Source organism: Drosophila novamexicana, unplaced genomic scaffold (genome assembly GCF_003285875.2).
Source record: "Drosophila novamexicana strain 15010-1031.04,08,12 unplaced genomic scaffold, DnovRS2.1 tig00001062-arrow-arrow-pilon, whole genome shotgun sequence".
Lineage (NCBI taxonomy): Eukaryota > Metazoa > Arthropoda > Insecta > Diptera > Drosophilidae > Drosophila > Drosophila novamexicana.
The window spans coordinates 380147-392515 of record NW_020824838.1 but is presented as its reverse complement, the minus strand read 5'-3'; the positions used below and the strand labels follow the sequence as shown (position 1 = coordinate 392515).

The 12369-nt window shown below is 38.4% G+C and overlaps 2 protein-coding genes across 4 annotated transcripts in view; one reads left to right on the top strand and one right to left on the bottom strand.

Annotated features, from left to right (window-relative positions):
- Positions 1-3361, bottom strand: part of LOC115766145 (dynein heavy chain 5, axonemal) — a 31687-nt gene extending 28326 nt beyond the window's left edge. For both annotated transcript variants that reach the window (XM_030709980.1, XM_030709981.1), the window contains exons 1-5: positions 3251-3361; positions 2123-2260; positions 1904-2063; positions 1693-1843; positions 485-1229 (exon numbers count right to left, since the gene is read on the bottom strand). In XM_030709980.1, the coding sequence (XP_030565840.1) occupies positions 485-1229; positions 1693-1843; positions 1904-2063; positions 2123-2260; positions 3251-3361 (1305 nt within the window). The remainder of the gene's footprint in view (positions 1-484; positions 1230-1692; positions 1844-1903; positions 2064-2122; positions 2261-3250) is intronic.
- Positions 3362-4122: 761 nt separating this feature from the next.
- Positions 4123-9225, top strand: LOC115766133 (heterogeneous nuclear ribonucleoprotein H2). 2 transcript variants are annotated; one of them, XM_030709954.1, is made up of 8 exons: positions 4123-4257; positions 4533-4961; positions 5028-5159; positions 6068-6212; positions 6775-6923; positions 7418-7669; positions 7976-8463; positions 8529-9225. In XM_030709954.1, exons 2-8 carry the CDS (start codon positions 4559-4561, stop codon positions 8805-8807), a joined length of 1848 nt encoding a protein of 615 aa, XP_030565814.1. In that variant the 5' UTR covers positions 4123-4257; positions 4533-4558; the 3' UTR covers positions 8808-9225. The 2 variants fall into 2 exon arrangements, with proteins under 2 accessions (XP_030565814.1, XP_030565815.1); XM_030709955.1 differs by lacking the exon at positions 7418-7669 and having other exon boundaries at positions 4126-4257.
- The last annotated feature ends 3144 nt before the right edge of the window (positions 9226-12369 follow it).

Below are 12369 nucleotides of genomic sequence, written 5' to 3'. Positions count from 1 at the left end.
ACGTTTTCCGCGCCAAAATATACATCAATACCAATGCAACCATGTGTCTTACTTAACGATGCAAAATGAAATTTATTTTTAAAACACCTTTTAGGTCATATTCAATGCAAATATCAATGCACTTATTGTTGACAGTCCCATGTTTTGACACGCGCGGAAGGTGACAGCTACAGCAAGGTGCAAAAGGTCAACGAACCAATAATATACTGAAAGCTATTCAAGCAGCTCTATTGCAAATTCCAGGGTAAGTGAACTTTATAAACTCAAGCACCATATAAGCTGCTGCCCCGCAGAAAATCAATCAATTCAGCTGCTCAATAAAATAGAAAGCTTATGGCAAAAGTGGCGGCACGAGCAGAAAAAGCATAAGGCATAAAAGTAAACGGAAATTGCGCTCTTGAATGACGACAGCAGTGCCAATAAGTATGTATCTCTATTTGGAAGTTAAAGATAACCAATAGATAACTGCCTTCCAGGTACTCACCTTAACCATGAGCGCCGAGGTGCGCTCTGAAGTATTGTAGAATTGTGAGACACTGTAGATGAGACGCACCGTCTGAAGCAAAGCCAATATGGACTCCTTCATGCTGACAGGATCGTCCAGATACAATGAATGGCAGCATGTCTCCATGGCCTGTATAAACTTCGAATTGTCGCGCGCTTCGTTGTAACAGAATGTTATTTTGCGATCGGTTTCCTTCCACTGCCGCATTACTCTTGAACCGGCGAGAAAGAGGCAATGGAGAGTGAATTGCACTTCCTTGTCCTGCAGATGGGCGAGCAGCTGTGAGAATTGAGCGCCACGCTTCTTCCAATACTCCAGCTCGTCCTGGGGTCCGCTGTGATCGTTCTCCTTGCGCAGCTGCTCACTCTCGCCCAGTATTTTGAGTATGCCCTTTGTCCAGTTGTTGACGCGCTCCTCCAGCTGCGTGCAGAATTCCTGATTCTTGGCCATGTCCTTGACCTCCTCGACAGCTATGCAGCCATCAAACATATCGCACCCATCGGTAAACACATTATAATGATCGCAGACCTGCTCACAAACCCGCAGAGCGCTGCAGAAGGAGCGCAATCCCGGCAGCAGTTGCCCCTTTATGAGACCGCAGCTCACGTCCTCCTCATCGCCTTCGAGGCTGGGAAAAGCCAATGCCTGCATAAACACAAACTCCACAATACGCTCTATGGATGTGACCAGGCCAATATTCTTGGCATCGATGACGCCACAGTATCTGAATAAATTAGGGAAGAGAAGGCAACCAAAATATTCAATTACCAATACCCTCGAGGAGTGTCAGTCAATCATGTGTGCGTGTGTGTGTGTGTGTGCGTGTGTGTGTGTAGGATAAATCCCCGATAATCCGCGTGCCAACAAATAAACCAAAAATTGGCTATTCTTAGATAACAGTTTTTAAGTTTAGCCGAAACAAAAGGAAATCTATGAAAGATAAACAAAGGCGCAAACTAAAACGGAAAACAAAAGTGAATCAGTCAAGAGTTTCCGACTAGCAGATACCACGTGGGATTTGATTCAAAGCGAAGATAAACTGGTGGAAGGTATTTAACTCTTATCGATATTTATAAGTTTTGATACTAATATCCACTGCTTTATACAAACGGAATGCACAGGACCATTATACCCCTTAAAACATTTTCAATGGGTACAGAATATATCAACCGCAGCGAAAAACTTACAAATCCTTTTGAAATCCCTCCTCGGGCAGCTGCTTTGACGTGTTCACGCGAAAGATATAAATACACACGCCGGTAAAAGCGCAGGTCCAGCCATCGGTAAGGAACAGTTTCTTATGTTTGGATGCCGGCAGGCCGCTGGGCGAGGCACCACCTAAAAGGGTAGGCAATATATGGACTAGATATTGGTATATCCATTTGATGTGCAACATACCCTGTGGCGTCTTCGAGCTGCTTGATGCCATGCCTGTGCGTGAAGGTCCTGGCTTATTGGCATCCACCACTGGCGGAGGTTCCGGCTCATCCACCTCCTGATAGAACCACAGAAGCTTGTTCTTCATGTTCGGCAGAAACAGCTGATTAATCTCATCGAGCTGGTAAAACATATAAAAATCAATATAATGCGGCCCAGGCTAATTAAATGAAAAGCTACCATATCCCCTTCGAATATGTAGTCCATGAGCTGATGCCGCGGCAGCTGAGTGGCATCTATCAGCAGCTGGAATGTGAACTCCAAACGGGGATCCATCTCCCCACGGCGCGCCTTGCGCTCGCATTCTTCGCGTCGACGCTGCGCTTCGTCAGGGTCCATGGCCATGTTTATTGTTTTATTTTATTTAATCAAATATCCATATTAATGGATTATATATATTGTTTTTTTTTGTTGTGAGTATTCAACGCGTCGAACCGTTGGAGTTACCAAAAAATACGCGCAGTTAAAGGTTATCAGGTGCCGCAGAATTTTCAAACATCGATATTGATTTGATTTCAATATTATCAAATATAATTTATAAAATTATAGGTTGTTTTGTTTATCATTTTAGTGTTTTCGCCATTGCAAAATTCAAAATTGGGGAAAGACCAAAAATATGTATATATTAGTTTCAAAAACACATGTCTTGTCGTTGCTTGCGTTGCAAAAACTGTTGACGCAATATTAAAATAAATAAAATATTTGCAAAATACAAAACTACTTACAACAATTGCCATAACAAGAACAACTAGAACAACTTTTACTTGAACTTTTGCTTTTACGGTGCAGCTAGAAAAAACAACAGGAACAAACAACGTGTGAGCACAAAAACAAAAATTTGTTTTTCAGCTCACTAAAAAACACAAAACGCATTTAACAGTTACAATTGTTTATAGTTTTTAGTGTGTGTATGTGTGTTTATAGTCTTTCAATATTTTAAACTCGAGGGTTATTTCTGCAACGAGAGTGAAGTTGCATAAGACTGCATTACAAGTGTACTAAAAAATAAAATTGAAATTTATGGATTAGTTGAATATGTTTATCTTATTTATAAGCCAAATTTCTTTTTAGCTTTGTTCAACTACAGCGCATTCTTATAAGTTAATTTGCAATTTTTCATTTTTCTCTTTTGTTTTTACACCATTTGAAGGATTACATAATCAGCCAACGAGTACAAGGAGCTAAAGGGTTACATTACATTTCGTACTGAAGCAATAATTATTTATAATAATCTTGCATTGAACATGTTACAAATTTAATTGGCAACTAATTAATTATTTAATTGTTTAGTTGTCTCTCAATTGGCACCTGCAAAATGTCGCCCTCGTCCTCCTCCTCCTCATCATCATCGCTGCCACTGCCACCATTTGCACGCATTGCAAGTACATGCTCAACCAGTTTTTTCTTTTGCACAAACATTGTGCCAGCAATATTAATGCAAAGAAAATAAAACGCAAAAAACGCAATTAATTCTATAAATTTACTAGTTTTGCAAATTAATTTTCGGTCACTGTTATTTTGCACTGCTTTCTGACAAAAATCAATGCACAAACTTTATTGAACAAACAAACTCGTACAGGAATCGAATTGCGCGCCAATTGTCATGACAACAAAAGTCTCCAAAAGGTCTCCAATGCGACCGCCACGATCATTGGAAGCGCTAAAATTCAAACTGGTTTCGTGAGTGCGTTGTTTTGCCAGTATTTATATGGAATTAAAGAACAATTTGAGCTTTAAAAGTCTTATGATTTTCAACAATATATTTAAGAACCCTTAAATATAGTATTTTTCTCTTCGAAGTTGTGCTTGAACGCTCTCCAACACTGTCACACCGATAGCCACTGACATCGATACTTAGACAAATCGATGATTTACTTCAGCCCTGCTCAGCGCCTAGTTCTTTTATATCGATAGGATGACATACTTGTTCCGTGTCATGCCTCTGTTAAATTTAAACTCGATAAACGCCAACATTTTCTATTGCATTATCTTTAAACTTCAAGTGTTGCTAAATAAATTGCAATATTTAAAATAATTTGGAAAATATCAGATATAGTCGAAAATGTCCAATTTTTAAGATATAATAGTATTTCAGCCGACTGTTACTATAACAGTGACAAGGGCAGAACAAAACGATGCGAACTAGATGAACGACAAATCGTTCATTCAGTTAAGTGAGTCGCTCCGTCGAGCTGAAAGATTCGATACAACTCTAATCTGGACGCGTGCTGTTCCTTATACATAAAAATTGTGCAAAAAGTGCCGAAACAAATTAATAAAAAGATTAGTAACAAATTCTAAACATCCAAAAAGAGGTAAGCTTTGAGCTGTGCATATGTGTAAATAAATTTATGAAATTTCGAGCTTGAAAAAGCTGTAATTGTGGAGAAAAAATTCGACAGAAAAATGAGACTAGCAAAGGCAAAATCAAAATGGCGTAAGCGCCGCAAAAAAAAGCAAAACGAAGCGGCATTATAGGCAAACGTTAAAATACGTAAATGCAATAAAGTTGAATATAAATTAATGGTTATTTGCTGAATAGTACGCATTGATATATCTGTATATTATACATGCTTTCTCTCCATCACAGAATTGCCGCCCTCGAAAACAAAAACCATGTCGAACGCAGACGTGCAGTATAATCAAGGATTTGCCCAGAATCAGGACAACAATGAGGACAACTATAACGATGACAATGATCAGCAGCAAGAGGATGATGACCAATACGATAATGATCAGAACGATGCTGACGATGATTCCAACGTAAAAATCGGCAACGTTGGCGAGAGTCCCAAATTTATACGACTACGCGGTCTGCCGTGGTCGGCAACACACAAGGAGATTCTTGACTTTTTGGTCAATGTAGAAGTTCTCAATGGCTCGCAGGGAATACATCTGGTCACCAGCCGTGTGGATGGCAAGAATACCGGTGAGGCGTACGTCGAAGTTGCCAGCCAGGATGATGTCGAGGAGGCACGGAAGCTTAACAAGGCCAGCATGGGTCATCGCTATATTGAGGGTGAGGGTCTCTAGTCTTCAGTCATCTTTCCCAAATATTAACTTGTAACTCTTCTGTGCTTCCAAGTCTTTGTTGCCACGCCCAAGGAGGCTAAGGAGGCAATGCGCAAGACGGGCGGCCATGGCCACGCCTTCGTTGTCAAGCTACGTGGCCTGCCTTATGCTGTCACAGAGCAGCAGATCGAGGAGTTCTTTACCGGTGAGTCCATGCGCTAATCGTGTGTGTGCCTCTGTTTTTTCTTAGATGTATTTAGTGGGCAAAGGAGAACTCGTAAAACGTACTGATGCAAATGCATCTATACAACATGTGTATAAATATATATATGTATATATATATATATATATATATATATATATATATATATATATATATATATATATATATATATATTTCTACCCACATATATATATTTCTATAGCGTTGAGCCACGAATTGAGTGTTAGTCTTGGGCTCCATTTGAGTTGTATACCCAAACGTCTGGGGTGTTTGCATCCAAGGACCAGGGGTCGTTATATGATGAAGCCTTATTCAAAATTCATTTCATTTCCATTTCCAATACGCACACATACACAAGCACGCACACACACACACACACACACACGCTAAAATTGGAATTTATCTAACCAAGTACAACGTTTCTATTTTTTAATGCATTTAGAATTGTTAATATATGATACCAGTATAAACAATATTAATTGATATATGTTGTCTTGCCCTCTAATCATTTCTTTAGCAATTAAATATTTTGTTTTATTTTAGCAAGTTTATTCTGTTAAATTTTGTATGATCTTTGTATTAACAATTCTACTGCACACTTGATATTAAAGTTAACAAAATATTGATTTCATCGTCGTATTGATAATATAACTTGAAGGCAATCCTTTAAATTAGATGGCCCTCAAGGAACTTTTACAGTTCCCTTCGAGGGACAACAATAAGACAAGCAAACAATTCACTACTTCTCTATAAAACAAATATATATATATATCGTCCAATCTCTATCTCTCATTCTCTGTATCTATCGTTAACTGCATTATATATATATATATAAATATATATATCTCTATATATTTGTATAAATCTTTGTTGGTTATCGTCATGGGCAGGGTTGGAAATCAAAACGGATCGGGAGGGCATACTTTTTGTTATGGACAGAAGGGGTCGTGCAACTGGGGAAGCTTTCGTTCAGTTCGAAAGCCAAGATGACACTGAGCAAGCCTTGGGCCGAAATCGGGAAAAAATTGGGCACAGGTGGGTTTCTTACACATCATATTTACCAACTACAACAACAACAGCACAACAGCCAATAAACATTCAACATTCAAATGGTAACATGAATCAACAACAAATTAAACTTTTCAAATGTTGCAATTATCAGCAAATGAAAAAATAAAACAAAGCTAATTTATATACATTCCTATTTCAGTACAAACAAAAAACGTAATTTAATTGTGCATATATATACACATACTTTATATATAAAGCACAGGCTATGGGTCTGGTTGGGTGCAACAACGATAGCGAATTGATAACACCTATTAACCAGAGAAAGTCTTTTGATAAGTTCTATATACTTCAATTAATTTAACTGTTTTACCCATTTAGTATATTCTTATCAAAAGTCTCAGAGCATTGACTGTCTGTGTTTATCTAACCAAGGACATTCTTTAATAATATGGATTATTGTGTCATTAACTCACAAAAAAAAAAAACGCCGCCGGCCATAGCAAGCCCCTCTCTATAAGCATGGTACTTTTCTCTCCACAAGCCTGCTAATATGATTTCACCTTTTTCTCATTTTCACTGCTCCTAGGTATATTGAAATCTTCCGCAGCTCCATTGCTGAGATGAAGCGTGCCACGGGCGGCGGCGGCGGTGGTGGTGGCGGTGGTCGCCCTGGACCCTATGATATACGCGATCGCGGCGCCAATCGTGGCGGCAACGATTTCGGTGGACGAAATGGTAAGTTTGGCCCCAGAATGCCCTAAAATGGGTTAGCCTTTGAAGCATTTTAGATATACATCAGAATATATTGATTGACTCACTCTTTAATTGAAGATTAATATATGAAAAGTTCCTTGCGAAAGTTGTTTAGAGATGTTTTTCACTTTTTGTGGTATACTCCACCTAAATGGGTGGAAAATGGGGATTCCATTTTTGTCTGATTGTCATCATTTCGGAGATATACCTATATATACATATACATAAATATATATATATATATATATATACATATACATTTTTCACCGATTTTAGTAAATCCACCATAGCGGAAAACAAAGATAATGTCCAGAGATGTAAAATTGTAGGCTTAACGAACAACAAATGGCATGGAAAAAGCCTTCACGGCTTATCCCTGTATTAAATCGTCTAGAATCTTGACTCATTTGCCTAAGTATATGATGACTAATTAGGAGCTCGACTAATGTTCAAATTTTGAACATTCTCTTTTGCAGACTGGGGCAACAACAGCAACTTTGGCGTGGGCGCCAATAATATGTTGGGCTTTAACAATTTGCCCAGTTTAATGAACTCGGGTAATTTTGGCAATAACTCCGGCGGCGTCGGCGGCGGTGGTGGTGGTGGCGGCGGCGGCAACAATGGCAATTTTGGTCAGAACACTGGGAATTTTGGCAATTTTGGCAACGATTTTGGCGATTTTAATAATTTTGGAAATAATCGCAGCAACAACAATGGTAACAACTTTGGTAAGTAACAATTAAAGAACCAACACAAGAAATCGTAATCTTTGGGCTTGCGTTTAATTCTATACAAAAATCCTCGGGCATTCAGGGGCTTTGGTTTGATTCAATTGTTAGTGCAAGCAGCGTTTTGGACAGTTCCTAATAATCCTCCTGCTCTAACTAAAGCAAAACTAACTCGTATAGTTGATTTTTCTCTTCCTATTTAATGTACCATATTAGATAGTTAAATATTTTTAACCCATTTTGGCCAAACCTAAACCAACCAACTCACTTGGTTCTTTCTAATGAAAAATTTGCTTTCCATTACAGACATGCCTGGAAATTTCGGCAACAACGGCGGCGGTGGCGGCGGAGGCTTTGGTAATTTTGGTAACAACTCTGTTGGCGGAGGAGGCAATGGCTTCAATAATGGCGGCGGTGTCGGAGGCTTCAACAACGGAGGAAATGGCGGTGGTTTCAATAACAGCAGCAACTCTGGCGGTGGCTTCAACAATGGCGGTGGCGGCGGAGGTTTTGGTAACTTTGGCAACAATTCCGGCGGCGGTGGAGGAGGCTTTAACAATGGTGGCGGCTTCAACAATGGCGGCGGTGGCTTCAACAATGGTGGCGGCGGCTTCAACAATGGTGGCGGCGGCTTCAACAATGGCGGTGGCGGCTTTAACAATGGAGGCGGCAATTTTGGATCGGTTGGAGGCAATTTTGGTCCCATTGGGGGCGGTCGCAACAATGATGTAGAGTATTACACCATCCACATGCGCGGTCTTCCCTACAATTCGTTTGAAAATGATGTGTTCAAGGTAAGCATCAAAAGCAGAGCAGCCGATGTGATTCTTTAAGATAACCTGCTTTCTTCATCTTTCAGTTCTTTGATCCCATACGCCCAGCTAACGTGCGCATTAACTACAATAAGAAAGGCCTGCACAGCGGCACCGCGGACGCCTATTTTGACACGTACGACGATTCGCAACTGGCTATGAAGCGGCACCGCGAGCAAATGGGCTCCCGCTACATTGAGCTCTTCTATGATGGCAAAACACGCGGCGGCGTTAATGTCGGTGGCGGCGGCGGCGGCGTCGGCCCCGGTGGTGGTCCTGGCAACATTGGTGGCGGCGGTGGTAGTGGCTTCTCACGTCGCATTTAAACGCTTACCTTTACATTAATTCCTTACTTTTACAAACGCTAATGTAAACGCAAGTATTTTATAAGATTGTGGACCACCACCGCAACCGTCGAGCGCACCTTATAAGCAAACACGAAGGACATAACATGTCGCTAGTACATAGAATTGCAACGTTTCGATTGCATATGAAACACATACACATCTTTTATATAATTTAAGCAAAAATGTATCTATACGAACCAAATGGTTTATACTTAGTTTTGGTCGCAAATGTAAAGAGATGGTGGCCTCCCTTCCATAGGAATGAAATAATAACAGGACAAATGGATAAAGATTTGGACAAAAAAGAAATGTCAATTTTTTGTAATTTCTGAATCAATCCTGACATGACAACAAGAAATTATAAACATTTAAAAGCAATAAAATTTATAAACCAATACATCGATTCGTACTCCACAATAAAAAGATTGTTTGTACTGCATAGTATGGGGTTCAATTCTTTGTTAAAAGATAATCAAGATGACAAGATGAAGATCCTTTAGTTGCCTTTGGAATCAATTGTTATATAAAAAGAGGAAGATCAGTGTGGATCGGGTAATGCATTATTTTTAGTCTCGATCTGTTTCTTATTGAATTAATATATGTTCAAGCATTTTCCCAGAATTGAACCGCATCAAACCGAATGGGTTCTAAGTTTCCTCAGCACACGATCGACTTGAAGCAGCAAGTATTTCCCAGACTATTCCAATTACAGAGCTATACTATAGAAGTCTTGATCAGCAATAGATCGTGCAATACTGTAGACTTGGTCAACAAACGCCGCGCCACTTGCATTATTGTTTTTGTTGCTGTGGCGAACGCGCGCGCGCATTCCACGAGTCTAAAATTTTACCCACATGCCAACAATTGGCAAAGGGGAAAAGGGAAAAGGGTAACAAATTGTAATTCCGTTAAACGTCGCTTTTGAATTAGTCGAGCTCAACTAAAACAATTGTTGATACAGCAAAAAAAAAGTGTGCATGGAATATTTGAAGCAAATATGGAATATTTTTTATAACACTATTTGGATTGCAAAAATGTGTGAGCTCCGATGGGTTGTTTTTATAATTTTTTCTACTCTCCGGCTGAAATGGTCCGTAGAAAATGTGCTAACTTTAAGCTTGTTAACAGAGCTGCAACAAGTGGGCTCTAAAAAATAAAGCGGCATCTACGTCTAATGAATGGAAGTGTTAAAACGAAAGTATTGAAAAAGTCAGGTGAAAAATATGAGAAGTATTTGATATGTACACTCAGCGAAAAAGGGACCATGAATTTATAAACTAATCAAGTTCGGACAAGGTTAGATCTTATTAACCTTATAAAGTTTGTGCTTTTAGAAAAAATTTTGAATCCTAAAATTTCACAAGATTTGTTTTACGCTTGTGACAAGTCTTTCCTATAGTCTATCTTATTATTAATCTTTTGATCAAACTTAGATCTGGAATAGTCATGGTTAACATGTTCTTAATATATAATATATTAAGCGAAAAACTCTATTAATTCTACGTCGGATATATTCGAATTTGGAACAGCATTTTTCTCTGAGTGTACCATGTACAGGAGGCATGCCAGCAGTTAGGTAGGTATTATGACATACAAATTAGCAATTCCTGAAATAGCTTCAGGTTGCAAGCTCTGGGTGGTCTTATGTACATTTCAAACTGACAAACTGCTTGAATAATTTATTATAAATAATAAATAATAATAACATACATTCTTTATAACGTTTATCTTTTAAGTTATTTATAACTTGTGCATTCGCTAATTTAGGATTTCGAAAACGACATCTCTCCCCATCCATCACTCTCTCTCGCTCTCTCTCTCTCTCTCTCTCTCTCGCTCCCCCCCTCCTCACCCCCACCCCCCGCACTGGTACGTCAGCTAGATAAGTTTTACTCAAGAGACAATGACAATAATAATTTTCGCTAATTATGTCAATAAAATATGTACGAGAGCAAGAAACCCAAAATAGATAATGCCTCTACATTCCAGAACGTAGACTCGTTCCATGGCGTCTATATAAATTCAGATCACACTTGAAGATGTGATTGTTGGCCAATTCTTTGCGATTGCGCACGCAGTTATTAAAGACCTGTGGGTGGGGTCTACCAATAAAATCGGGCATTTTTATTGTGGGTATAATAAATTCACATGCCCAAGGACTTGGAGGGGGGGTGAGTATCTTTACATAAGTCCAAAATTATAACGCTCTAATCAGTTGTATCTATTTGCCAAGTTATTTATGCGCTTCACGATGCGAAAAAAAAATGTTAAAAACCAACAGACGAGAAATAATTGTCAGATACTGTTTTTTTTTTTTTTTATTTTCCCCCATCTGATTGTTGCGGCGTGTGTGCAAAGTTTATTTATGAAAGTACTCGTAATTTATAAATCACGGCGTTTTTGTGTTTAAGTTTGCAAATTTCTTTAAGTATGGGAAAGCACGATATTTCAGCACGAGTCGACTTCAAGCTATAATATGCCATTGTACGGACTTGAATGGTTCCTAAATCATATAAATCATGCATATATGTATATACAGAACAAATTTATTTAAGATCTACTAGAAGTGTTTGAGAATATTAATATTTCATTCTCATAAATTTCCGTTGGATATGATAATGGCTTGCAAGACCTTTGGCTAATGTTTTAACTATGTTTAGTTTTATTGTTTAAACAAATTGTATCACATATGTATTTATCAAGCGGTCACATATTTACTTGTCAGCTTTAGAAGCACACAACAATTTCCAGAGTGCTAATGAAATGCACGTTCAATTATTTATTTAATATGGTAATCATAACAATAAAAATTATTGAATTTTACGCAACAAGCGTGAATATGTCATGCTAGTAAATATTTGTAAATATGGCAAAGCTGCAAAAAAGCCTTACATATTGTAATTGTGGAAAAAACCAATTACGTAATTCTCATATCGTGTAAGCCATGGATAATCTTAATCTACCTGCGCATCATTAGTTCTAGTATTATGGCATCGATGATAGTAGCTATAAATAACGGTAATTAAAGCACAGTTATCAGCTGGAATATCAAAGATTTAGTGCCCTTGCCCTGGCGTGTTAATTAAATTAGGCTAAGCGATATGATGATCAGATTTCAATTAACATGTTTCTGTCGAGAAGCAAAAAATAATTAAATTAAGTGCATGCAATAAAGCTTTTAAAGAGGCACATAAATGTTTGGTCTGTTACATATGTATTGACAAAATTATAATATTAATGCTAGATTATAAAAATAAAATAGAAAATGGAGACAGGTAGCTATTGCTAGCATTTAGTTTTAAAACAAAGACTTCGATTAAACTAAGGATTAATTGCCAAATTAAACACTTTTTACTGACAAGCAATGCAAATTCCGTGCGGGGAGAAATTTGTCCAGCGCTTAAGAAATCCAATCAGAAAGCCAATCAGAAAAACGAAACTGTAAAAATGCAAATCAGCTGATCGTAGCGCGCGCTAAAAAGCTCTCGTTTTGTAGATCAACGTCATCAATCGAAACGGAACGAATTGTCGAACTGACCGA